Source organism: Plecotus auritus, assembly GCF_963455305.1.
Source record: "Plecotus auritus genome assembly, chromosome: 7".
In the NCBI taxonomy this organism is placed as follows: domain Eukaryota; kingdom Metazoa; phylum Chordata; class Mammalia; order Chiroptera; family Vespertilionidae; genus Plecotus; species Plecotus auritus.
In genome coordinates, this window is record NC_137774.1 from 116,148,546 (window position 1) to 116,172,991 (window position 24,446).

Here is a 24,446-nt window from a genome sequence, read left to right on the forward strand (position 1 = left end):
CCTGACAACTGACATCTAGTACTGTCATAGAGAATCATCTTCAGTGCATCTCATGCCTGTTTTCTGATGTCTACTTTCTCTAAGTTCTCACTGACCCAAAGATAAATGCTTTAATTCCTGCTTCCAGGTGGCATCAATAAATATTTTATAAGTTAGTTTAACATGGAAGGGAGGCTCCTTGTTTTTTTTTTTTTCTAACAAAAAATATGAAAAGGGCCTTTAACCTTCATTTTTAATTTTGGCAAAAATTTTTGAAAGAGTTCACAGTGCCTTTAAATTTTAGTTAGTGTTATAAAGTATACTTATTTCAAGGAGGCTCAGTATTTTGAAAATTATTTGAAAGTCTGACATTCTTTTTGCAAAGTGCTGAATATTATTAATAGATTTGGGATAATAAACTGGAAACATTAAATATATGGAAGTTTTAACAGGAAGAAAAAAATCATGGTTGCGAGTAACTGGTGTGCACTAACCAAGTGCAGAAACCATGTATTTGCCTAAGTGTGAACACAGGGCAAAATGACACTTGAGGGGGCAAAAATTCATAATCATTTTATTTTTCTTTAAGATGAGTAATATAAACTCTGTGGTAACTGTAATAATGCAGAGGCATGATATGAAGGTCTTGAGTAAGCAGGAAGAAACGAAGCATAAAAAACACCCCATGTTCTAGAGTTTATCCAAATCAATCAGTTCTAGAATGCTATAGTTTGTTGTAGTTGTTCATGATAAAAAATAACGCAATTCATTCACAAAGATAACTGTCACCTATAATCATGCCTTGTCCCAATAAAAGCTTTTTAAACAGTGAAATCTGCAGAATCATACCCAATGTGTGTGGCTTCTGTCCTTCCTTCACCAGTGAATACACATCTTGCTGCTAATATGTCACCGAAACTTACATCTACTGGGTGCTCCACAGGGTAGAAAGCCTGCCAAGAATCAAACATGAAGATTCATTAAAATTACCAATAAAGTCCAGAAACACTTGCTTTAATAACATGAGACTTGGAGCACCCTGGGTAGAAAATATGAAGAGACACACCTCCACCCCACCCCCACCACCAGCAACACCATGCTTAGAAATATTAAGAGAACTGATAAGAAAACCACCAAGTTCAAAGTTGTATGAAACTAAGTTATACACAGTAAAGGTAGATTTAGAGATGTTTAGAGTCTAGAGAAATTCACAAGGGTCCTAGGAGAGCTTTTAAAATTGCTATCTGCTGCTTACTATTTTTTTTTCTTCAAAATTAAACTAGATCTACACACCTGTGGCAGTTGGGGGCTCTGGCGTCCAACCAATGACCACTGTCCATTTCTTACTCTGTATCCACTTACTACCTTACCTGAAATGAACACAAATTATAATTATATAATACAATAAGGTATTAGAAAAATAAAATCATCATTTGCTTTCTTAACTCAAAATAAAATCTAGATATTTTCAGAACTCCAAATGCAAGGTGTTTTAATGAAAACTGAATGATGAAAAATCATACAGAATTTCAAAATACTGAGCAAAATCACTTTCACTGAAACAAATTTAATGTCAATTTGCATTTTATATTTTTAGTATTAACAAGCACAATGGTAAACATTTATAATTTAACAGGTAGTTTAATGTTCTTACCTAAATGATGAGTGTGAACTCTATAGGCAAAGACATGCATTGGATAATTATTATAATGACATGAAATGTCAGAATTCACCACTGTTAGAAAGAAAAAAAAAGAAAAAAGTCACCATTCAACTCTAAAAGTATGTACAAGATATTCACAAGCTGCTAGGCATGGGGCTTTTCTTATGAAGTAAACACACTCGCATATACAGCAGACACTAAGCACTCATTATGTAACAGCCACTTTACTAAGATGAGTTAAAATCTTTTTGTCTTCACATTTTATAACATTCATAAACAAAATGACTAGGGCCAAATCAAAATATCCTATCAATAAAAATAATGGCTTAATTTGTTACCTTTATCATGAAATTTACACAGTTGAAAGGCTTAAACATTTTTTTAATTCATTTTATTATTTTTTTATCCTCACTCGAGGATATGTTTATTTATTTATAGAGAAAGGAAGGGAAAAAGAGAGAGAGAGAGAGAGAGAGAGAGAGAGAGAGAGAGAGAATCATGCGAAAGAGAAATATTGATCAGTTGTCTCCCATATAAGCCCCAACCAAGAATCGAACCCACAACCTAGGTATGTGTCCTGACTGAGAATCGAATGTGCAGCCTTTTAGTGTACACAATGATCCAACCAACTGAGTCACCATCCAGGGCTGTTTCTTTTATTTTTAAAACAGAAGGAATTTTGAAAATTTGATTGCAAACACCTAAGACATCTAGATTCACAGTTCCTAATGAGAAGGGGCCATTCTATATACTTTTCCTTCCTTAGAGTCTAATGCATAGTAGCTATTCAATAAATGCCTTTATATTAAGCAAGTGAACAGTTACAATGGGACCATATTTGTCATTAATTTTAAAAGATTCCCAGAAAATCAAATGAAAAATATTTAATACAGCACTTTCATCAGAAAATCAGACACAATGATAAATAATATTTTACTTATTCCAGTAGTTTTTTTGTAAATTTAGGAGAATCAGCTATTATCCCCATTTTACAGATGGGGAAATAAACCCAATACTGTATATCTAAGTTCAATGAACTTGGATAGGGTTTTCTTAGGAGCAGCTTTTAACTTTAATGCAGAGATGTTTTTCCTGATATCAGTGGAGTCACTTGGCATGAATTAATTAAATAATAATAAAGCACTTTTCAAAGCAAAAATAAAAAAAGCTTGCTAGTTTCTTGATTTTTGAACCTAATATTCTTTGCAGTAGTTTATTATGCAGTATTTTATGAAATTTATTTTTGGCATCTAAAAAATAGGTGATTGATTTCTAAAATACTAGTACTCAAGATTTATTCTTTAATTTATATTACCCATTACCTACCCAGGGCCTCAATGCTGAATATCTCAATAAAATAATGGAAAATAATAAACTACTGTGTTAGAATCATGTAAAAATCTATTTTTAATCCAAGGATAATAAAGAATTGATTTATTTTTCAGGGACTTAAAAATATCAGTCATTTCAAAAGTTTATAAAAACTATACATTAACTCCACTCCTATAGATTAGGTAATGAGGTAATAGGAAATACCAAAAGGCCATTACTCACCTTTCTCTCCTGCTGGTATAACAGTGTCAACAGACATCATAAGGTACATGCCAGCAATTAAGGGCTGTCTGCAGAAAACAGTAATATTTATTTCATCTATTTGAAAAGTCAAAATTATTGCCTTGGAAAAATAATGTATACTTCAATATATTGGTCTATAAAATATCATTCATGTGAAAATTAGACAAGATAATATTTTAAAAAGGTAGAATTTTTTTCTGAAAAATAACGTATTTTCTTGGGCAAATAGCTTAATACACATATTTATGGAGTGGTGAATGTGGAGGGCAGCATTTAAATGGTTCCTGAGATGGCTGATTGTGTCAATGTGGCTAGGTTTAGTGACCAGCTGTTTAGTCAAATACTAGTTTGGATGTTGCTGTGAAGGTATTTTTAGATATGATTAATACTTAAATCATTGAATATGAGTAAAGCAGATTGCCATCAACAATGTGGGTAGGTCTCTTAAGAGAAGAGATTGAGGTGCCATGAAAAGAAGGATTTCTACCTCCAGACTGCCTTTGAACCCAAGATGGCAAAATTGACTCTTGCCAGAATTTCCAGCCGGCCAGACAGCCTTTCAGATTTCAGACTTGCCAGTTCCCAAAACTGTATGAACTAAGTTCTTTAAAGTAAATCAATCTCAATCTCTCTCATGTATATGTAAAGAACTTATAAGCATATATGCATAACCCATGGACACAGATAACAGTATGGTGAAGGCTTGGGGGGCGGGGAGAGGATGGGTGCGGGGGTCAATGGGGAAAAAGGGGAACATTTGTAATACTTTTAACAATAAAGATACATTAAAAAAATATTTTTTGGTTCATTTTCTCTGGAAAACACTGACTAGTATACCTCCCAATGATTCCCAGCTTTCGTATTCATGCCCCTGTCTAATCCTCTTCCCTTGAGTTTGGGTTGACCTAGTAACTGAACCCAGTAATTAGTTATTTCTAACAAACAGAATATGGCAAAAGTGATTTTGTGTTTTTTTTTTTTTTTTTTACCCCCACAGGAGTCAGACTATGAAGATTTGTGGCCAACTATTTTCTTTACCGATCAGACATTCATTATTTAGTAACTTATGAGATTAGGCTATGAAAAACACTCTGCCTGCCACCTTGCTTTCTCCCTTGCTGGCTGTGATGGAAGCCAGCTGCCACGTTGCTGTGAGTTGCCCTGTTGAGAGTCAACATCACAAGGAAATGAGGGAGTCCCCTAGCCAACAGCCAGAGAAGAAACGAATCCTGTAACAGCCAAGTGAGTGATTTTGGAAGTGGCTCCTCCTGGTCCAGCCCCCAGATGAGTGATAGACTGACCAAGAGTGAGACCACCAGCCACAACTAAAATGTGCCCAGATTCCTGATCCACAGGAAACAATAAATAATTGCTGCTTTAAGACACTAAATTGAGGGTAATTTGTTGACAACAGATAATGAACATAGTGGATTTCCCCCTTTCATGCTCTCAAAGATCTCAAAAGCTGTCACTCGGCTAAGATAACTAGAAGTACTTACGGCAGGCGTGTGAGATGTAAGGACACACCAGAACAGTCCTTGTGATTATCTGAAACGCACAACAAAATACACATCTTAAATATGAAAACATGCAAAACAAATCTCAAAATAAAACATTTTAAAAGATTATAACTCAATACTAACAAAAACTATGTTTCATTTGTATGGTGTTTTACAATTTGCAGAGTATTTTCATATTCATGAATTCATTCAAAGTATCATTTCAAGCACACTGTGATTTTTTCTTGGCTTATCAAACTGACCAGTTATCTGCTCGCCTGCAGACATACTAGATACTAGGAAGCTCACAGAGGGAAGCTGTTGCTACTCTCTGTGTGGTTGAAATATCCAGAAAAGTTGTTCTATGGGACTCTAAACAGCTACTTTTTCTTCTTTGAAAAATAGAAACCACTTGGAATCTCCTTGTTTGGTTCCTAAGACTTGATCATCCCCATATTCTAAACGGAAACCTACTCATTCTTATTACATCCTAACTTCAGTGGAAAGCCTCCAGGTATCTATCTTTGCCAAGGACATTTCAGAAACCTCTTACAAATCCTCCCTCTTCTATCTTCCATTGCCTTCCCCAAGTAGAAATTAGGTAAAAATTTAAGTCATTCATCCAAGTCCTTATCTGTGATGAACTTGCTGATGTCTCACCAGAGACCATGAATAGTAACTCATACTTATTCATTCTATTTCTGTCCATGCTAAATTCCTTCTACTTTGCATTTCATTCTAAGAAGTTATAAAACTTTATATCTCAATGTTGAGAATTGATTTTAATAGAAATAACTATTGCAGTGTACATGTGTAAAATTGACAGACTTATGCTAGAAACGAAGAGGTGAAGTGTGCTAATAAATAACACCAGATGGAGTAGTTTCTTTAAGGAAACTTTTTTTCTTTAGCTGTAATTCTCGTGAGAAAAACAAAGGTAACTTCATATAGATATATGTAACAGTTAACAAGACATGCATTTTGATTTATCATAGACAAATTTTAGAAAGTATAACAAACCATATTTAATACTTTGCTAATAAACTATAAAGGAAATTTTTCTGTACAGAAGATTATTAAGCTTGATCTTAATAAAGATGGTTCAGAAATAAACTTATGACAAACATTTTATATTTAATACACTGTTTTTTTTGTTGTTGTTGTTTTTATAATTTTACAAAGGAATATCTATCCAAGCTAAGCCAATTTCAGTAGGGTGCTATTTTCGAAATAATTTCAGTGGTGAACTTTAAAGAGATGGAAAAATAACTAAATAGTAGCAATAAAAATAACAACCACTGTTTTATCTCATTTTTGCCTATGTTTTTAAATATAGAAAGAATAAATGAGTACTGTTTTTTAATTTATTAAAAGAAACATTTTATTTTTGAGAACAGATTTCCTAAATGTACTGCATGAGATTTACTAAATTTGCCGAGTTTGTACTACTTTCAAAATGACTTCACCCAGAATTATTTAAGTATCTCCACTGATCAAATGCGAATGGTGGAAAAAATACCATTTGCTCATATTAAATGAATTCTAAACTCTAGAGTCTCACCTAATTAGCTTGTAGATTTCAGGGGAAACATTTCTCATGTGTAAAAAAACATCATACCTATCTTAAAAGGTTACTTTGAGAAATGGCAATCATCCATCTAAATAATATTTATTGAGCAATCATGATATTCAAGCACTGTCTTATTCACTGTGGATACAGTGAAAATCAACATATTCAAGTTTCCTGCCCTCATGGTATTATCCTCTAACAGGAGTGGAGCCAGGGGGAAATGGGGTAGGAATAGGAAAAAACAAAACCCAAATATATAAATCAGATAATGTCACACAGTCAACTCAACAAGGTAAGAATAGTGGGGTAGCCATTTTATCTACTGTGGTCTAAGAAGGATGGAGTGGCCCTGAGGCTGGCGACTATCCAGCAACACAGAGCAAGTTAAAAGTCCGTTTTATTCTCTGTCTGTAAAGAAGCCATTGGAAGATTTTAAGCAGTGGAGTGACGGACCCTGTAAGGTGTTCCCCTAGCACAGTACCTGGCACTTGCTAATTCCTGGATGTTGGGTTTGTAATTTTTTATTTTAATTACTAATACCAGGAAAGAGTTTGTTCCTTGTCCAATGCTCATCCAAGCAGAAGGGTAAAAGTGCAATGAGAATTGTCACTTGGTTTTACATTACATCTTTGCATTGAATGAATCAAGTGAATCACATTTTGATAACCAACTTGGTTGATATTTGTACCATGACTTAAAAAATTAAATGGAAAAAATTAATAAGTAAATTAACACATTTCAAGAACTATTAAAGAAGTTTATCACTTAAGTTGAAACATGTCTCCAAATTAAGAGCAGCAGGAATGTTACTATTGCCAGTAGCAGTGCATCTTCCTGTTAGACAATGTTTTTACTAGAATTGTCTAAATTGAGAGCTTTTTACTCAGAAAAAGAATAGCCACTGCTATATAATTTGTTGTCTACTTGCTTCCTTCTTTAAAGGTGAGCCACTGTCTCACCACTCACTCCACTTTAAAGACATAAGTTTTCTTTTGACCCTACATGTTTATCAATGACATGTCATATCCTATAAGAAAGTCAAGTATATCACACAACAATAACAAAATGGCTAAAAACGCAAGTAATAATATGATGTAATCAACAAATTTTTTGAGAAAAATATACTGGACATCTGACTTACATATTTGTAACATAATGACTTTAGGAAAAACTGGATTTTAGAGGCTCTAAGCTTTGTCCAATAAAATGTAAATCTTATATGAATAGAGGGATGGTGAATATAAAGATTGAAAGTGAAAATTTTGCCTTTTTACAAAAAAACCCCAACCAAACAAAAAAATAACCAAAACCAGAAAACAAAATACACAGAAGGAAAATTAGTGAAGAGATATACTTTTAAAACCACACTAGAGTTTCTAAGTCATGGCTGAAGGAATTTATAGCAAATTTATCTGGCCAGTTTGATGCTGTGAGTGTATGAATAAAACTCTGCTGTGTGTGTGGGTGCATTTGTGAATAAGCATGTATTTATGGTGGTTTAAATTATGGATAATACTTTATCATTATTATTTAACCATGGGGTGAGAGAATTACAATTCTAATGTGTGACTTTAAGAAATTCTGTTATTTGGTAATGGATATATACACATTTAAATGATATTTTAGTTGAACAAAATTCTAGATGTTATCTCAAAGTAAGCATTTATAAAGCATATTTGCATACGTTTTTGACATTAGTAGAGTCAACTGTTATTCATGTAGTCATTATTTCAAAATCAATTTTATTATTGCAAATGATTGTGATCTTTTCTAGTACAACTTTCTACAGTTTGACCAAAAGGGCCCATACGCTTGCATATACACAGTGGGAAGTCTCAGTGGGAGCAACTTAAACTCCCTCAAACAAGGTGGTCTGGGATCAGGAGGGCTCCTGGATACATAGCTAGCTATTCCTATAGCAAGCGCAGCTTGGGAGGGAGGCATATTTCAGCCTAGTGTTTGGTGTGAAGATTCTGACCTTCTAACTCCAAAGTGATCCTTGCACAGTGATGCATTATTATTTCCATAACCTCTATACTGATCTTACCTCCGGATGAACTCAGAAACTTCAGCAAGTTTTGCATGTTTTACCAATGATTTCCAGTGCGCTCTGACTTTGTCTGCCCTTCTATTGTAACACAGTGCTTTAGCCACAAGATATGAAGCCTTGTAAGAATTCATTCATTTCCATTCACTAGGACAGTGGCCGGCAAACTCATTAGTTAACAGAGCGGCAAACCGCGGCTCACGAGCCACATCGCAGTTTGCTGACCACTGCACTAGGCTATATATGAAATCTGTCTGACATGCATCATCATAAAAATGAATGACTAAATCTGTCTATTATAACTAAAGACATCAGTGCTAGTATTTTATCACATAAGATGAAAGAACAAAATCAGAACTGAGATAGTTTAGAAATATACAAAGAATGAACTCAGAATATCAATATCATATGCTGGCTGAAAAGGGTAGTTGAAAGGACTGATTCTGTGACTAAAACAAAAGTAAATAAAAGAGAGGAGATAGATGAAAAAGTTAATGCAGGGCAGAAGACCACAGAAATGGATTTCCATAGCTTACAAAAAGATGGGAAATGGTCTGAAGTTATAGAATTAAATTTCTCTGAATGAAATGTAGACTAGGAAGTGGAGTATTCCCTTAATTTATATTTCAATATAGATATTGTACAATATGTAAGAATTATTGCATGGAAAATTTAGAATCTGTGTATTTTAATCACACACAATTACTGGACCACAGTGCCTTGTAAGACCATCATCAGATTTCAAATAGGTCCTTATTGAGTTACTTTATCTAAAATGCATAGAATCTAGAAGGCTATCTATTTGATAATTAATAGATTTGTACTCATAATAAATATTGATACCACTAAGAAATTTCAGTCTATAAATGAAATAATCTATGTAAAGAATACAGCACTCTATTTGGAGCACAGAAAAAAATCCAATAAATTTTAGTTATTAATACCATTATTCTTTTTATTGGTAGATTCCAAAAAAATTTCAACACATGGATAGTTTACTTTAAAATTATATTTTAGTCATAGGTCTGGAATTTCTTTAATTGAAGAAACCACAGCACATCGATTTCTCCAATGAATAGCATAGGAATAGAAGAAAGGGGAGAGCAACGTGGGAATTCTAAATGAGTAAAGAGATGGTTAAAAAAGGAAATTAGAATTGAAATGGTATATTAAAGAAATTGCCAAAAATAAATATTCTCAAAATGGGAACAGAAATGCTGATTCAGAAGAGTCTGAACTAGGTCAAAACAGAATAGAGTCACCAGTGAGATAAAGACATTTTTAGTAAGAGACCATTATACTAAATGAAATAAGCCCGTCAGAGAAAGGCAAGTACCATATGATTTCAGTCACATGTGGAATCTAGTGAACAAAATGAACTAACAAGCAAAATAAAGACAGACTCATAGATAGAGAGCAGGCTGACAGCTGTTAGAGGGGTATGGGTGCTTGGGTGGGGTGGGGTTGAGGGATTGAACCAAAAAAGAAAAAAAGAAACCTCATGGACACAGACAACAGTGTGGTGATTGCTGCGGGGAGGGGTATTGGGGAGAGGTAGAAGAGAGTATTGGGGGGGATAAATGGTGACATATGGAGACTTGACTTGGGGTGATGAATACACAGTACAGTCTACAGATGATGTGTTGTGGAATTGTGCACCTAATCCTGTAAAATTTAGTTAACCAGTGTTACTACAATAAACTGATTAAAAAGGGGGAAAAAAGAAATAAACGCCATGGTTTGGCTAAATTGAAATTCTTGGGTTTGGAACAACAGGACTGTGAAGAAGTTGATAATGTATTGTTTCAAGGTCCTTCCCTTGATCAGACACAAGACAGTCTGCTGCTTTCTGAGTTCTGGGATAGAAGTCAGTTCAACAGGATTCTATGTTTGAAGGAAAGAGAGTGAGGCCATTTTTATATTGATGCCAAAGTTGTTTTCATCTGTATTTATTCACTTATCCTACACAACTGTCATCATGCAAAAACTGTGACAGCTCTTCTTCCCAGGCAGCTTCATTTATCTTATTTTAGTTTTCTTATTCCAACATAAAAGCATTCTCTCCTTCATTGGATTGGGTGACAGGCTCACTCTCTCTCCAAGGTACACTGGTGAATACTTGACTTTTAGCTATTAATGTTCTGTACTTACAAAGGATTGAACCCAAGACATCTCTGTTAAAGAATATTTCATGATTGCTGTACTCCTTCAATAAGACATAGTTTCAGCCTATTGGATTTCAAGATACGGAGATAGAAATTTCATTCACTAGATAGGTATCAGATGACATTAGAAGGTATATTTCATTATATTCCATTATGATGACATATGTATGTACTAGTAGCTTTTGCAGTGGTGAAGATGCTAACAGCGTAAAACTTAAAAGAATCATTTTTAAAAAAGAAATGTAAAATAAAGTCTGGTAATGCCTTAGAAGCATATCACAGCATCGGGTAATACCTCTGTACTGGTAGTTGAGTGGTAAGACTTCTAAGGAGTAGTCTGATAATGAAAGAAACAAGTATTTCCAGACACTGGATGACACTTGAAAATAGCATTCAATCAGAATCTAATCTCCAGAAAGATGAACACTGGATGACCGCTCTCACAAGGGGCTCCGCTTGCTTTTTTTGTGTGTGAGAAATTGCTCTCCTCTGCTTAGACAGAGATGAATACACAAAGCAACATATTTATCAAACATATAGACTCACAGAATTTCAAAATTGAAAGTGATCCTGCCTATAATGGAGTTCAACTCTTACGCTTTCTAAATAGGAAAAAAAAAAAAGTGATTACAGAGATTTAGAGCGTGAGCCAAAGTAATTCAGCTAACTGGTGACACCCGGGGAATCAAAACTTATTCTCCAATGTAAACATTTAGTCAACATTATTTATTTAAGAAGAAAAAAAGAGTTGCATTTATTAGACTTCCAAGGCATTTTATCTTTGAAATATCCTTAAGCTAAGATAAAGGATTTAAACCAAATGGATAAGTAACCAGAGGTACTCAAGACATCCATTTAAGCAGGAAGTTCATTTTTCTTAATGGAAGGTGGATGCATGGAATATGAGGTTATCCATTCCAAACTATTTAGCCTGCTTTTGTAATAAGAGCATACAGTTCCTGCTTGGATTGGTAGCTAAGTAGTTCTGGAAGTATGTGGGATAATGCATGATAATAACCCATTACCTCTCAGGTCCTTAGAAGTCTGTTGGTGTCTCCAAATCTTCCCCTCTAGAGATAGCCCTCTATACTTCATGAGCTCATCTTTTCCTGGTTGTTTCCTGCTTCAATAAAAGGATAGGCTAACCATCGATCCTGAGGGAACCTATGTAGTGTTATGAACTATATCCCACTAATTGGAAAGAGAGTTGTAGAGTGGATTTCAATTCACTGCTCTCTCCTAGGAAGGTACAGGTAAAGGATAAAGTACACCCATTACCTACTACCCCAACCACAGTGTTGGATAATGAATCCCTTCTTTATGGAAGTCCAGAGAAAGCATACCTGGAACCACTGCCAAGTCTTATGAAAAACAAAGAGGTAAACATCTCTGATAATAAAAACGTATTCTAGAAACTGTGTAAGCAAATAGTTCTAAACGGTATTGTACCCTTCCACCTTCTCAGTATCCTGAACGTAATTTAAAAGCTGCCTTCCTGACTTTCTCCCTGTCTTGAACAAACAAAAATGAATCAAGTATATCATAGCACACACCAATAATTTTGCAATAATATATGCACATAGATATTGTAATAACTACATGAATATTCAGCTGGCTTAATATTTACCTTATGGTTCTTTGTTCTAAATTCACAAAAATCAGTGAATGGGATAGATGATGTTTTCCTAATATTAAATCATGGCTCCCAAGGTGACCAAGAATAGGAGATTACTTGGGGATTCATTTCTAAAGTCTGAAAAAATTTCATAGAATCAAAACGACTTGGAAAACCCCTTAGGAGAGAGTAGAGTGAGGAGCCAACAAAGCCAGTTTCCTGAGCATTGGAACAGATTGCTGTCAGGTGTGCTGGCTGGGCCACGTTGTTAAGAACAAGTTATTTCTGTAGAATTGGACCGTTTTTCTACATAGAAAGTTTATTTCTGTACAGCTGAAACCCTGCAGCAGCAGAGAGATGGGCACAAGCACGAGAAACAAATAGGAAACAGCAGAGGCAACAGCTGACCGGGTTCTTTCTTGTGCTCACTCTGGGCACAGGCACATTACATGGAACCCTGGGTTTAAGAAAGCAAAGACGCAGCTCCTTTATTGCTTTTTGGTGCCACCTGGATTTTAAGTGCAGGTCCTGAAGTCATTTGATAGCACTCAGTAAAAAGATGATCCTCAACCAGAAAATGCATATATTAAAGTCTTTCATTGGAGTTTCTTCAAAACAAAATCCAAGGCACCAAATTTCTCAGAGGGAATGAATGGATCCCTGAAAGCATACTCTCAGAATATCAGGACTCCTCTGTTACAGATACACTGATGTAAATAGTCTCCATTCAAAAAGGCACAAACACCTTACGCTGTCAGGACAAATGTGTATCTGCTTGGCAAAGGTACCTGAAATGGGAGCACTGTTAATACACGACACGAACAGCACAGGTTTCCTGGAGGCTTCTGAAAGCTGACTTAGCAGACAAGCTTCAGTGCTAAATAAACCAGCACCATGAAAAAAAACCTTCAAAAAAGAATTCCTTTTGAAGCTGTCACTGCAGTGAGCTAGCCTCTTTTGATTTTGTATTCCCTGCGATGGGACTAGAAATTACGAGCTCCCATTTGTCCTGTGGCAAGGAAGGGAGAATGCATTTACCCATCCTGCAAGAAGATGACTCTCACAATGATGGTCTCTGCTGTTTCCAAGAGAGATCAAATGGAAGGCAGGCAGGCCTGCCAACGTGCTTTTATGATCACTCTGGGTGTGGAGGATGTTACAGCACGACTAATGTCAGAGCACGTTCCTGTTTCCATATTTTATGAATGCAAAAAAAAAAAAAAATCTACAGCAAAAGCTTAGGATGTACAGTTTTTCCACTCAGAATTATGAACCTGTTTCAGAATCATACTTCTAAGGAAGTAAAATTAAAAGACTAAACCACGGGTAAATACACTGTTCTTAAAAACATGGCACTGAATTTTTAAATTATTGATAGGTTTTTGAACTTTTTTTTGAACCATAATATATAGAAAAATGTACAAATCAGAAGGTACAGCTACAGGAATTTTAAAAAACAAACACATCCTTCTAAGCAGCACCCAGATCAAGCATCAAAAGCCCTCCACTTGTGTCCTGAGGCATTAAATTTTAAATCTTTACATTTAGGTACAGACAATATTTAACTTCTTCCTGAAGGAGTTGTCTTTTGGCTAAAACCAGGCATAGTTAACCAGCTTGTCCACTAGCTTCATGAGCTTTGGTTGGATAATTTTAAATATTACACTTACCAATTATTTTTAATTTTCCGTCTCTCAGTGAAAGTCCTATCGACCAGTTTTTACTTCTATATCTCTACTTTAAAATATATATATATATTTATTGCTTTCAGAGAGGAAGGGAAAGGGAGAGAGAGAGAAACACCAATGATGAGAGAGAATCATTGATTGGCTGCCTCCTGCATGCCCCCTACTGGGGATCGAGCCTGCAATCCTGGGCATGCACCCTTGACTGGAATCGAACCCAGGACCCTTTGGTCCACAGGCCGACGCTCTATCCACTGAGCCAAACCAGCCAGGGCTATATCTCTATTTTTAATATATATATATTCATTTTAAAATGATAATCTAAAGTTTCTTTTGCATTATTCCAATTATTGTCTGTTCTTTCCACTGAGGGCAGAATGTACCTATAAAAATGTAGGAATGAAAAGGAATTTAGAGCTTTGATCAAATAAAGATTTAAATTTAATTTGAGATATAAAGCCTAAAAACATGTTTCTCACATAAAATCCTCAAATCCTCTATTATGAATTTTTGAATCATTTTAAGAGTAATATATATATATATGTATATATATATATATATATATATATACACACATACATATATATATATTTACCTTCTTCACACCCTTTCATTTTGTTTTGAAAATAGTAAGTTTATCTTCTGCAAAAGCTGTAACTTAACTGGACTATGATTTTTGAAAATCAACCTAAAATCAGTGGCCACATTTTCAACCCAATTATCTTTAACAACTTAAAATACTATTGTGTATTGTGTTTAATTTTCCAATGAAAAAAATCCAAAGCATATAATTTACATATAATTATGTGTGCATGCATCCTTGGTATTAATTAGGAAACACACTTTGAACATTATAGCTCATATATTTGTTTTAACATTAATTTACAGTCTCTCAATATATTTATGCTGCAGTGTAATATGAGGATTCATAAAGTAACACTTATAAAGCAATTCTGAGCTGAAAAGTCATATAAAATGCTAGGTATCATTACTCTACTCGTATTAATGGAAAAACACTGAAACCCCCAGGTGAGCCACATTATCTCTTAAAATTCCCTCAGATATTAAGCAAGGCTTATACTGTAAGATAAAGGTTCAGTGTAGAAGGGCCTGTGGGTACTAATTAGATTTCTCTTTCCTTTCAGTTATTAGTAATTATTAGTAGGTGGTGCACTGTAGTTAAGTTTGCTATACAAGCATAAAGAATACTTGTGAAGAAATGGGGCTAGAAAAGTGTAGGGGAGAAGAAATATCCCTATAAGATGTGAAAGTTTTCAAAGATGGAAAAAGGAGAATTTTATATTATAAAAGGCTAGTATGTAAATCGACTGAATGGTGGATCGACCAGTCACTATTATGCGCACTGACCACCAGGGGGCAGACGCTCGATGCAGGGCTATTCCCTGGTAGTCAGTGTGCTCCCACAGGGGGAGCCCGCTTAATCAGAAGCCGGGTTCATGGCTGGCAAGCACAGCGGCAGTGGAGGGAGCCTCTCTGCCTCCACGGCAGTCGGACATCCCCCGAAGGCTCCCAGATTTTGAGAGGGCGCAGGCTAGGCTGAGGCCCCCCCACCCCCCAAGTGCACAAATTTTGTGCACCAGGCCTCTAGTTAATATATAAAGAAAAGAAATGGAGAGCAAGGTGAAGGGTTTCCAAATTGGATGAAGAAAAGAGTAATGTTCCTGTTGGCAGAAATAGGGAAAGTAGAGGGTATCTTCTGGGCCCAGAAAAGGTTGAATTTTATCTTTCTAACATATTATTTTATAAATTTCATTAGGTGTTATTTCAATGGTTTTCAGCAAATGCTTTTTGGTCATGTATTTATTTAGGGTATCTTTTCCATATTACAAGTAAGTCAATCAAGTAACATAAAAAAGAATTAATAGTAAATAGGAAATGGAATGTGCAAATTTTAGCATTTTTCTCTAATGACTTCCATCTTTTACTGGAGTTCCTACAACACACATGTAACATGCCAGGCAATGAGGGGAGCAGGGAGGGACAGGGTGAGGGGTAGAAAAGCAGATGGGGAGCCAAAACCGGTTTGGCTCAGTGGATAGAGCGTCGGCCTGCGGACTGAGGGGTCCCAGGTTCGATTCCGGTCAAGGGCATGTGACTTGGTTGCGGGCACATCCCCAGTGGGAGGTGTGCGGGAGGCAGCTGGTTGATGTTTCTCTCTCATTTATGTTTCTGACTATCTATCACTCTTCCTTCCTCTCTGTAAAAAATCAATAAAATATATTAAAAAAAAAAAAAAGAAAAGAAAAGCAGATGGGGTATGGTGGAGTACGTGTGTGTCGGGCGGCGGCGGGGCGGGGGGGGGGAGGGTGGCGGGAGGGCAGGAAGCCATGGATAGTGCTGCTAGTACTCTAAACTAGATTTCACAGAAATTTGATTGCATCTCCTAATTTTTATGAGACTATGGACTAGTAACTTGATTTCTCCTCTCAATTTCTTTTGGTGAAAAATGAAATGTTGTCTGCTATTAATTTAAATAGCATTAATTACTTGATGATTGTGTAGCCCTGACCAGCTTCAAAATAGGAGTTAATTATGAATGATTTAATAAGCATGAGTTACAAAGGGGTAAATGAAAGTAAAGTATAAGGCTTTCTCAAAAAGCCATAAAGTCTAAAAAAATGAAATGGTATTAGGGAAATTTTCCCCTAAAAACTCATAATTTAAGCGAAATATTATATTATTCAATGTTAAGTTGCTTTAAAAACACATTTTAAAGGATAAAAACATTCTGAAAATATTCTTTAAAAAGAATACTGTAGTGCTTTGCATATCTTCTCATAACCAAATGAATAAAAATATAATTCCCGATACTTAATGACCATATTTAGGTATTAAAATAAACAGGTGTCCCACGGAAGGCATGAGAATAAAGATCATTAGTTTTCCATACCGAAGATGATTAGCAAAGTTGAAATGCAGGGAGCTAGAGAATCAGGGCACTCATATTTATGTGCAGAGAGTGGCAAGAGCAAAAGAATACTTCAACATAATAAGCTCCTTTTGGATCATTTGAGAGGTACAGGATAGTTCTAAAATCATTCCCACGACTCACATCAAGCTGCTTGTGTATAATGAAGGTTAGAGAAGAACATCCAATTACAATTCTTCTAAAATCAGTGGGATTATCAAGCAACCTGATTTAGAAATATCCTTACATGATAAGGGAAGTGGATTACCTCATACATCAGAATGAAAAGGCATAAATGAGATAAGGTAAATGACTCCAGTCTTCATTCATATTTATTCTATTGTGCATGAATAAATCCATTCCTCTCCGTTCCCAGGGGTTCAAATGACTTCTAGAAACACTGACTCCATCACTTGTTTTATATTGTTAGGACATGAACTTTGGCACATATACGAACTAGAAATCCAACACAAATTAAATTCGTTTAGTTTTTAATAGCATTGGTCTAGTTACTATACCACCTTAGGCAAGTCATTTAACCTTTCTAAGCATCGATTTCCATTCTGTAAAATAGAGAGGCCAGGCTAGATAATGCCTTCCAGTTGGGTTTTCGTGTAATCAGCCTGAAGACTCAATCTCTGGTGCTATAAAAACCAGTGCTTTAAAAACCAATTAGCTTACGACACCTAAGATCTATAGTTTTTACTCTTTTCTTTTTGGGAGAAAATAAAAGAAACATTGCTTTCTTTTCAAAATGTCTTTTCAGCCATGTTTCTATCTTTCCCCTATATTTGGAAGGGCCTACGAGGCCATGGAATTTCATGCACCTCAGTGTTACCTTTTTGCCAGTCATTTAATCTCAGAGTTGGTCTGGTGGTTTCTGCTTTTCACTTTCTAGTCCCTGTCACCCATACATTCCACTTAAAAAGAAAAAAAATTGTAAAAAATGAAGGGATATAATATTATTTTTGCTCATTCTTCAAAAAGGGTTATCAAGCATAAGTGTAAAAAAGAACATTTGCACACCTATATAAAGGGAGGGGGCGTCCAAGAAAGTCATATATGCATTGTAAGTGACTTCTACTATTACAGCATGTTAAAACCCAAAGACCAAATTTTGTGAAAAAGAATAAAAATAAACCCTTCTTCACATCTCTAAGTAAAATAAAGAGCTAGAATAACCAGATAGCAATTAATACATTTTCTTATTTCAAAGCTCCCCCTTTCTTAAGAGAATTGAGATTTAATTATACTTATTTTGATAAATGCAAATGATTCTGCTCCTATTTCAAGCCTCAAGAGATTGCCCTGACATACCTGTACCAAAGGGGAAAAATACAGAAGTAACTTCAATGCTTACTAGGACAATTTGAGCTGCAGTTGTCAAACTTTGGTTTGCATAAAAATCAACTGGGGAGCTTGTTAAAATTTCAGAATCCTGGGCTCAGCAGTGTGCATGGCTCTCTGAAAAATATGCCTATGTGTATAGATACATTTATTATATTTTTATTAATATAATTTTTTAAAATAATAAAATATGTAATGCTCTTTATTATAAATTACATATAACCAATTGAGTATCACAGAATTAAAAAAAAACTCTTTTGCTATGGTTGGAATTGATGAGTGAGTGGTTAAGACAAAAATGTTTATGGATATTCTTGTTTATTGAAACCACAAAGACATGTTGGAAGTGCATTTGTTCATCACTGATGTGAGCAGAATCCTTGCTGTATTGGATAACAATTTCTAAATACTAGAAGAACATTTTCTCAAATTTTTGGCTATTCAGAATAATCTGTATTATTGACATCTTTTCCCTTTCTTAAATCTAAACAACCAACAAAATAGTTTATCAAGCACTGATCTGTAGCATTTGCCAATTCCCATGGTGTCATTTTCCCCACCCTGACTGATTTAAAGCTATCAATGTGACATCACTGAACACTGGGCTGGGAAGAGATGAGCAGTTAGCACATCATTTTATAATATTTTTACCATAGAGACACAATAGATGTAAATACCCTCAAGAAGATAGGTAATAGTAAAGTGTAGTAAAATAACTGGATGTTGATTTTTGAGTATTCATTGCTTTTATTTTTAATGATGGCTACAATGAACAATCAGCTCAGTGTGGTGACTGTGAGAAGAAGGTAATGGGTGGAAGTGGGAGAGGGTATATGGAGGATATATGGTGATGGAAATAAAATAAAATAAAATAAAATAAAATAAAATAAAATAAAAGGGGGAAAAGCAATCAGTTCATAAAGTTTCTGAAAAGTATAATTGGCTCCTGTGAGTCAATATGAGGCAGCTCCAGTACACCACTGCACAGACTCTACTTATTGTGCATCTAATTCAGTAGGTCTGGTTGCAACCAGCAGTTTTCATTTTCAAAAGCACCTCAGGGAGATTCTGGTGCAGGTAGTTCTCAGGTTAGAGTGTGAGAAATCCTGAACCTAGACTATGTACTTTTGAGGTAATTCTACTCAGACCTTCCAATTAATTCAAGTCCTTTATGAAATAAAAGGAGTGTCTCTGTTTAAGCAAACACTGGGCAAACATTTTCAAGTATGAAAACATCTGGTACAGGTAAGAATATGGGTCTCATTTATTCACTATAGACTGTAAATTGGAAAAACTGTTTTGTCTTGTTTGGTGGAATCTGTTAAAGTTTAAATGCTCCATAACCCAAAAATCTCATTTCTAGAAATCTACCTTGCAGTGGCAATACATAGTTACCTAAAACATTTCTAATGTTAACGTTCATTGCAACATTGCTTGTGATAGCAAAAAACCCAGGACTTACACGTCTTTAATAGAAAACAGGATCTATAAATTATGGTACATCTGTACAACAGAATACTAGGCAACTATTAAAAATAATGAAAGAGCTTTACATGTGCTGCCTTAGAAATAAGTCCAGGGTACAGCAAATTAAAAACAACAGCAGGTGCAGATCTGTGGAGAGTGTGGTCTTACCTTTGTCCAAAAAAGAAAAACGTTCCTATATACATGTCTGAGGTTTCTGTGTGTATAGAAAAATGTTGGGATAAGCCTATGAAAAACTGGCAGACATAAATGGTAGTTATTTGGAGGTGGGGATGGGTGGAAAGGGAGATAGGACTGAAGAGATATAATTCATATACCATACAATTCACCTTTTTAAAGTGTATATACAATTCAATGGTTTTTATTATCTACACAGACATGTGCAACAATCACCTCATATCATAGATTTTTTAAATCGTAAGGCAGTATGAGTGATATTTTACTTTTATTATTTTCTCCAAAGATGCAAAATAAAGTTTTGAGAGACTATTTTAATGGGAAAATATTCCAAGTTATCCAGAGTCCTCCAACCTGTGTTAGTATTTTAACTGATATGTCATGTATCAAGGAATAGGTTTCTTTGTTCTAATACTAGAACTATTTGCAATTCTGAAAGCTGAAAAGCCTTAAGTTTTTCATAATAAAGTTTGACAGAAAAATCTGATCTGAATGAATGTAATGCTACTTATGGTCTATTTATCTATGATAGTGTAACTATTTGAACATTTTGCTATAGGTGAATATTAGTGTATTTGATCAGAGATGGTGCCTCAGACCCTCAATGTAATATATAAATTATGTACTTGAGTACTTTCAAAAAGGTTGTAAGTTCTTAATACTAAACAACATCTGGTCCAAAGTATTTAAATAAAAGTTTGTACTGCTTATAAAGGACTATTAGCGGAATAGGAAGTGGGAGTTGGGGAGGGAAGAAAGCAGACTTGCTGAATGGCACAGGTACCCTATGAATGGCCTTGGGAGAGAAAAGGAAACAGGTAAAGTGCACCCTTCCTGGAACCACATGTCTATATTTATTGGGGATGCGGCTTGTTAAAGCAGGTGGCTGTCTCTGGTGTTGTGAACTTGGAAACATGGTGTGTGCCCTAGAATAAAAAAGATTAGGCATGCTGGACCATGTGTATGCCAGGGCCCCACTCAGGGAAGGCCAGGCTGAGTGCAGGCTGAGTTTGAGAAAGGTGCCATCCATGCCTCCCAGGGTAGAGACTCAATGGCTTTCAGGCATCTCCCTGGGGGTGGGGAAGCTTTACCAACACCCTCCATATCTGTAATTTCAAAGGAAATTCTTAGGTTTGAAAAGTAATCCAGAATGTTTGAAAATACATGGGTTTAGGCACCCTGATGCAGAGTATCTCTCACTTTGCAGAGGAGTGAGAAAAAGCAGCTTGTCTGTCTCACTGGAAAGCATGCAGGGGGAAGCTGCTAGGACAGATTTGGGAAGGACAACAGTGGGAGCAATGGGGAGCAATCTTCTGAGGTTTCCCCGCTATCTCAGCAATCAGGTAGCAAGGAGTCAAGAGCACTCTAATGCTTACACAGGAGTCGTCTGCTTTAGCCTGGAATGAAATAATTTTAAATGTAGCTGACCTGCCACTGATCTACACTCCACCTTCTTCAAAAATGCATTAACAAGGGATTTCTCCTGGGCTCACAATTTCGAAGCTTTTCCAATGGTTTCCTGGTGGTCGTCTTGTAAGGCAGAGATGCAGGGGAATTAGGATTCCTCTGGAGTCCTGCTTTGCCTCCTGCCTGCCACTGTTTCCAGTCCCTTGGGTTCCCCTACTACTCCTTCAGCCGTGGAGTGACAGGAACTCCCATTGTGTGTATGTGCACATGAGTGTGGAGTGTGTGTGCCTGAATGCAGGTTCCGTGTCCAGTAACACGCACCTGTTTGGGCCTAAGCTACAGAGAAGCCATGATGAAACAGCACAGAGAGGGCAAGGAGAATTTAAATCTGACCGTCATCAAGGCCAGGCACTAGTGTTCCAAGATTTCATTATTAAAAAAGTTCCCTTTAAGGGCTTCAATTCAGACTCTGCTTTTTTAAAATTTACAAACAATGATAAACGTAGCTACCTAGATTCTGCATCTAACACATCAATTTAGAACCAGGGAGAAGGATGCCTATAGGAAATCCATCTAGCAACAGGGAATCTCTTTCTCCACTCGGGGTGGTCTTGCCTGCTTTCAACCCCCTCCCCCACTGTACTGAGAGTGTACTGGCTCATGTGATTACAGTTATTGTCTTATTTGTTCCCATTTGCTCCCATTGGACAGTGAGCTACAGAAGGCAGAATCTGTTCTTAGTCATCTTTGCCTCCTTCCATGCAGTGCTCTGTTTGAATTAAGATGAATTGAAGTGGTAGCTTGACAACAGAGGAAGCTATAGAAAATCTAGAAAAGCAGATAGAAAAAGGCAGCAAGCCCAGTAACATGGAAAAACTCTACTCTTAAAATTTTGAGGGAAATCATTGTGCAGTAGTTGATATTCAGAATGAAATCCCAAAACTATGAAGAGAAGGGGGCCAGGGGTAAGGAGTACAGTTAATATTTTGGGCTCTATGTTGGGCACAGCTGTAAGCATTTAAAATATACCAACTATTTTAATTTCATAAAGCATATGCTATATTTAGGAAAGATTTATGCCCAAATATTTTAAAATTAGAGTACTTAAACAGTTAAAACCTCACCTTTCTGGAAAACCTGACTATTGAAAATGATTCATTGTTTAAGGGTTCTAATTAGAATTTCATGATGTGATTTATACTAACACTAGAGGCCCAGTGCACGAAATTCGTGCACGGGGAGGGGGGGGTGTGTCCCTCAGCCCAGCCTGCACTCTCTCCAATCTGGGGCCCCTCGAGGGATGTCCTGGTGGGATCGGGCCTAAATGGGCAGTTGGACATCCCTCTCACAATCCAGGAATGCTGGCTCCCAATTGCTCGCCTGCCTGCCTGCCTGATTGCCCCTAACCCAGTGGCTGGCAAACCGCGGCTCGCGAGTCACATGTTGCTCTTTGGCCCCTTGAGTATGGCTCTTCCACAAAATACCACGGCCTGGGCGAGTCTATTTTGAAGAAGTAGCGTTAGAAGAAGTTTAAGTTTAAAAAATTTGGCTTTCAAAAGAAATTTCAATAGTTGTACTGTTGATATTTGGCTCTGTTCACTAATGAGTTTGCCGACCATTGCCCTAACCACTTCTGCCTGCCAGCCTGATTACCCCCTAACCCAGCCGTGGGCAAACTACTGCCTGCGGGCCAGATCCGGCTGTTCTATCTGGTTCTCTTGCTCTGCCCTCCGCTCCTTTACTTTGAATTTATATTAGTTCACACAAACATTCCATCCATGCTTTTGTTCCAGCCCTCCGGTCCAGTTTAAGAACCCATTATGGCTTTCGAGTCAAAAAGTTTGCCCACCCCTGCCCTAACCATTCTGCTGCCAGCCTGATCAATGCCTAACTGCTCCCCTGCCAGCCCAATTGCCCCTAACTGCACTCCCCTGCGGCCTGGTCACCCCTAATTGCCCTCCCCTGTCAGTCTGGTCACCCCTTACTGCCCTCCCCTGCTGGCCTGGTCACCCCCAACTGCCCTCCCCTGAAGGCCTGGTCCCTCTCAACTGCCTTCCCCTGCTGGCCATCTTGTGGTGGCCATCTTGTGTCCACATGGGGGCAGCCATCTTGTGTGTTGGGGTGACAGTCAATTTGCATATTACTCTTTTATTAGATAAGACTAGAGGCCCGGTGCACGAATTCATGTATGGGTGGGGTCCCTAGGCCTGGCCAGCTATCAGGGCTGATTGGGGCAGTCTCGCCCAGTCCCGATCGGGGCCTGCCAGCCGGGGGGAGGGCCTTGGGGAGGTTGGCCAGCTGCAGGAGGTTGGCTGTGGGAACACACTGACTACCAGGGGGAAGCTCCTGCTTTGAGCGTATGCCCCCTGGTGGTCAGTGCATATCATAGAGACTGGTCGACCAGTTGTTCTGGTTGTTCGGTCATAACGGTCGCTTAGACTTTTATATACATAGATAACCCCAGGGATTTGGAGATGAAACTTCTTAGAATTCACATAAATGAGAGTTGAAAACAATCCCTAATTATCACTCCTCTCATTTAAAATATAAATACTAAACACCCAATCTTAAGGGAAATAAATCTTATAGCTATGTACTCCTAGGAACATGTTAAAATTTATGTGTGTGTGTGTGTGTGTGTGTGGTCTGTATCCTTCAGAAGGAACACGTGTTAGTTTTCCTATGCATAACCGAGGCTTATAGATAGTAAGCAGCATGGACATTTTGCCAACCCAAAGAGAGTCAGAGCCTATGCACATGGAAATTTTAAGAACATCAGTTCCAACTTTAGTTCAAACCGGATTTCTGGTTTGAGAATGAGTTACTGTTGGAGACCAGTAAGCTAATGCCAGGCACTCTGGAAAGGAGAGGCCAAGAGTTTTCTTAAGATTTCCCTGGGCCAAACATCCTGAAGAAATGTAGAAAATTTTTGCAGCAATCTCAGAATTGTCTCTTTGGAACAAGATTATTGAAAAAACATAGAAAGAAAAAAAGGACGAAGAGGAATCTCTAGTTCCCACTATTCTAATCTCCTTAAGTACAGGGACTTACCTTGTAGTTTCTTTGTCTAACTGAACTACGAATAACAAAACTGCTGTGGAGAACAGGACACACAGACGAAAACTAGGAAAGTTCTCCGGCAATGGGACAGACGGGAATACGGTTCTGTCTAAGCATCATGAGAAATTACAATACCCTTAAAAAGTAACCAATATACTCTTCATACTATCGGCAACTATGACAACTATGCATTTAGGGAGAATTTATGTCCCCTTAAGTCTTTCACAGGGACTATAATGATAC

At 36.8% G+C, this 24,446-nt stretch overlaps 1 protein-coding gene across 23 annotated transcripts in view; it reads right to left on the reverse strand.

Moving 5' to 3' along the window:
• The window catches only part of PAM (peptidylglycine alpha-amidating monooxygenase), a 290,016-nt gene that overhangs the window by 62,069 nt on the left and 203,501 nt on the right, over positions 1-24,446 (reverse strand). For all 23 annotated transcript variants that reach the window (XM_080677812.1, XM_080677814.1, XM_080677815.1 and 20 more), the window contains 5 exons: positions 4,717-4,765; positions 3,197-3,264; positions 1,634-1,714; positions 1,273-1,349; positions 829-932 (listed from right to left, as the gene is read on the reverse strand). In XM_080677812.1, coding sequence (XP_080533938.1) covers positions 829-932; positions 1,273-1,349; positions 1,634-1,714; positions 3,197-3,264; positions 4,717-4,765 — 379 coding nt within the window. The remainder of the gene's footprint in view (positions 1-828; positions 933-1,272; positions 1,350-1,633; positions 1,715-3,196; positions 3,265-4,716; positions 4,766-24,446) is intronic.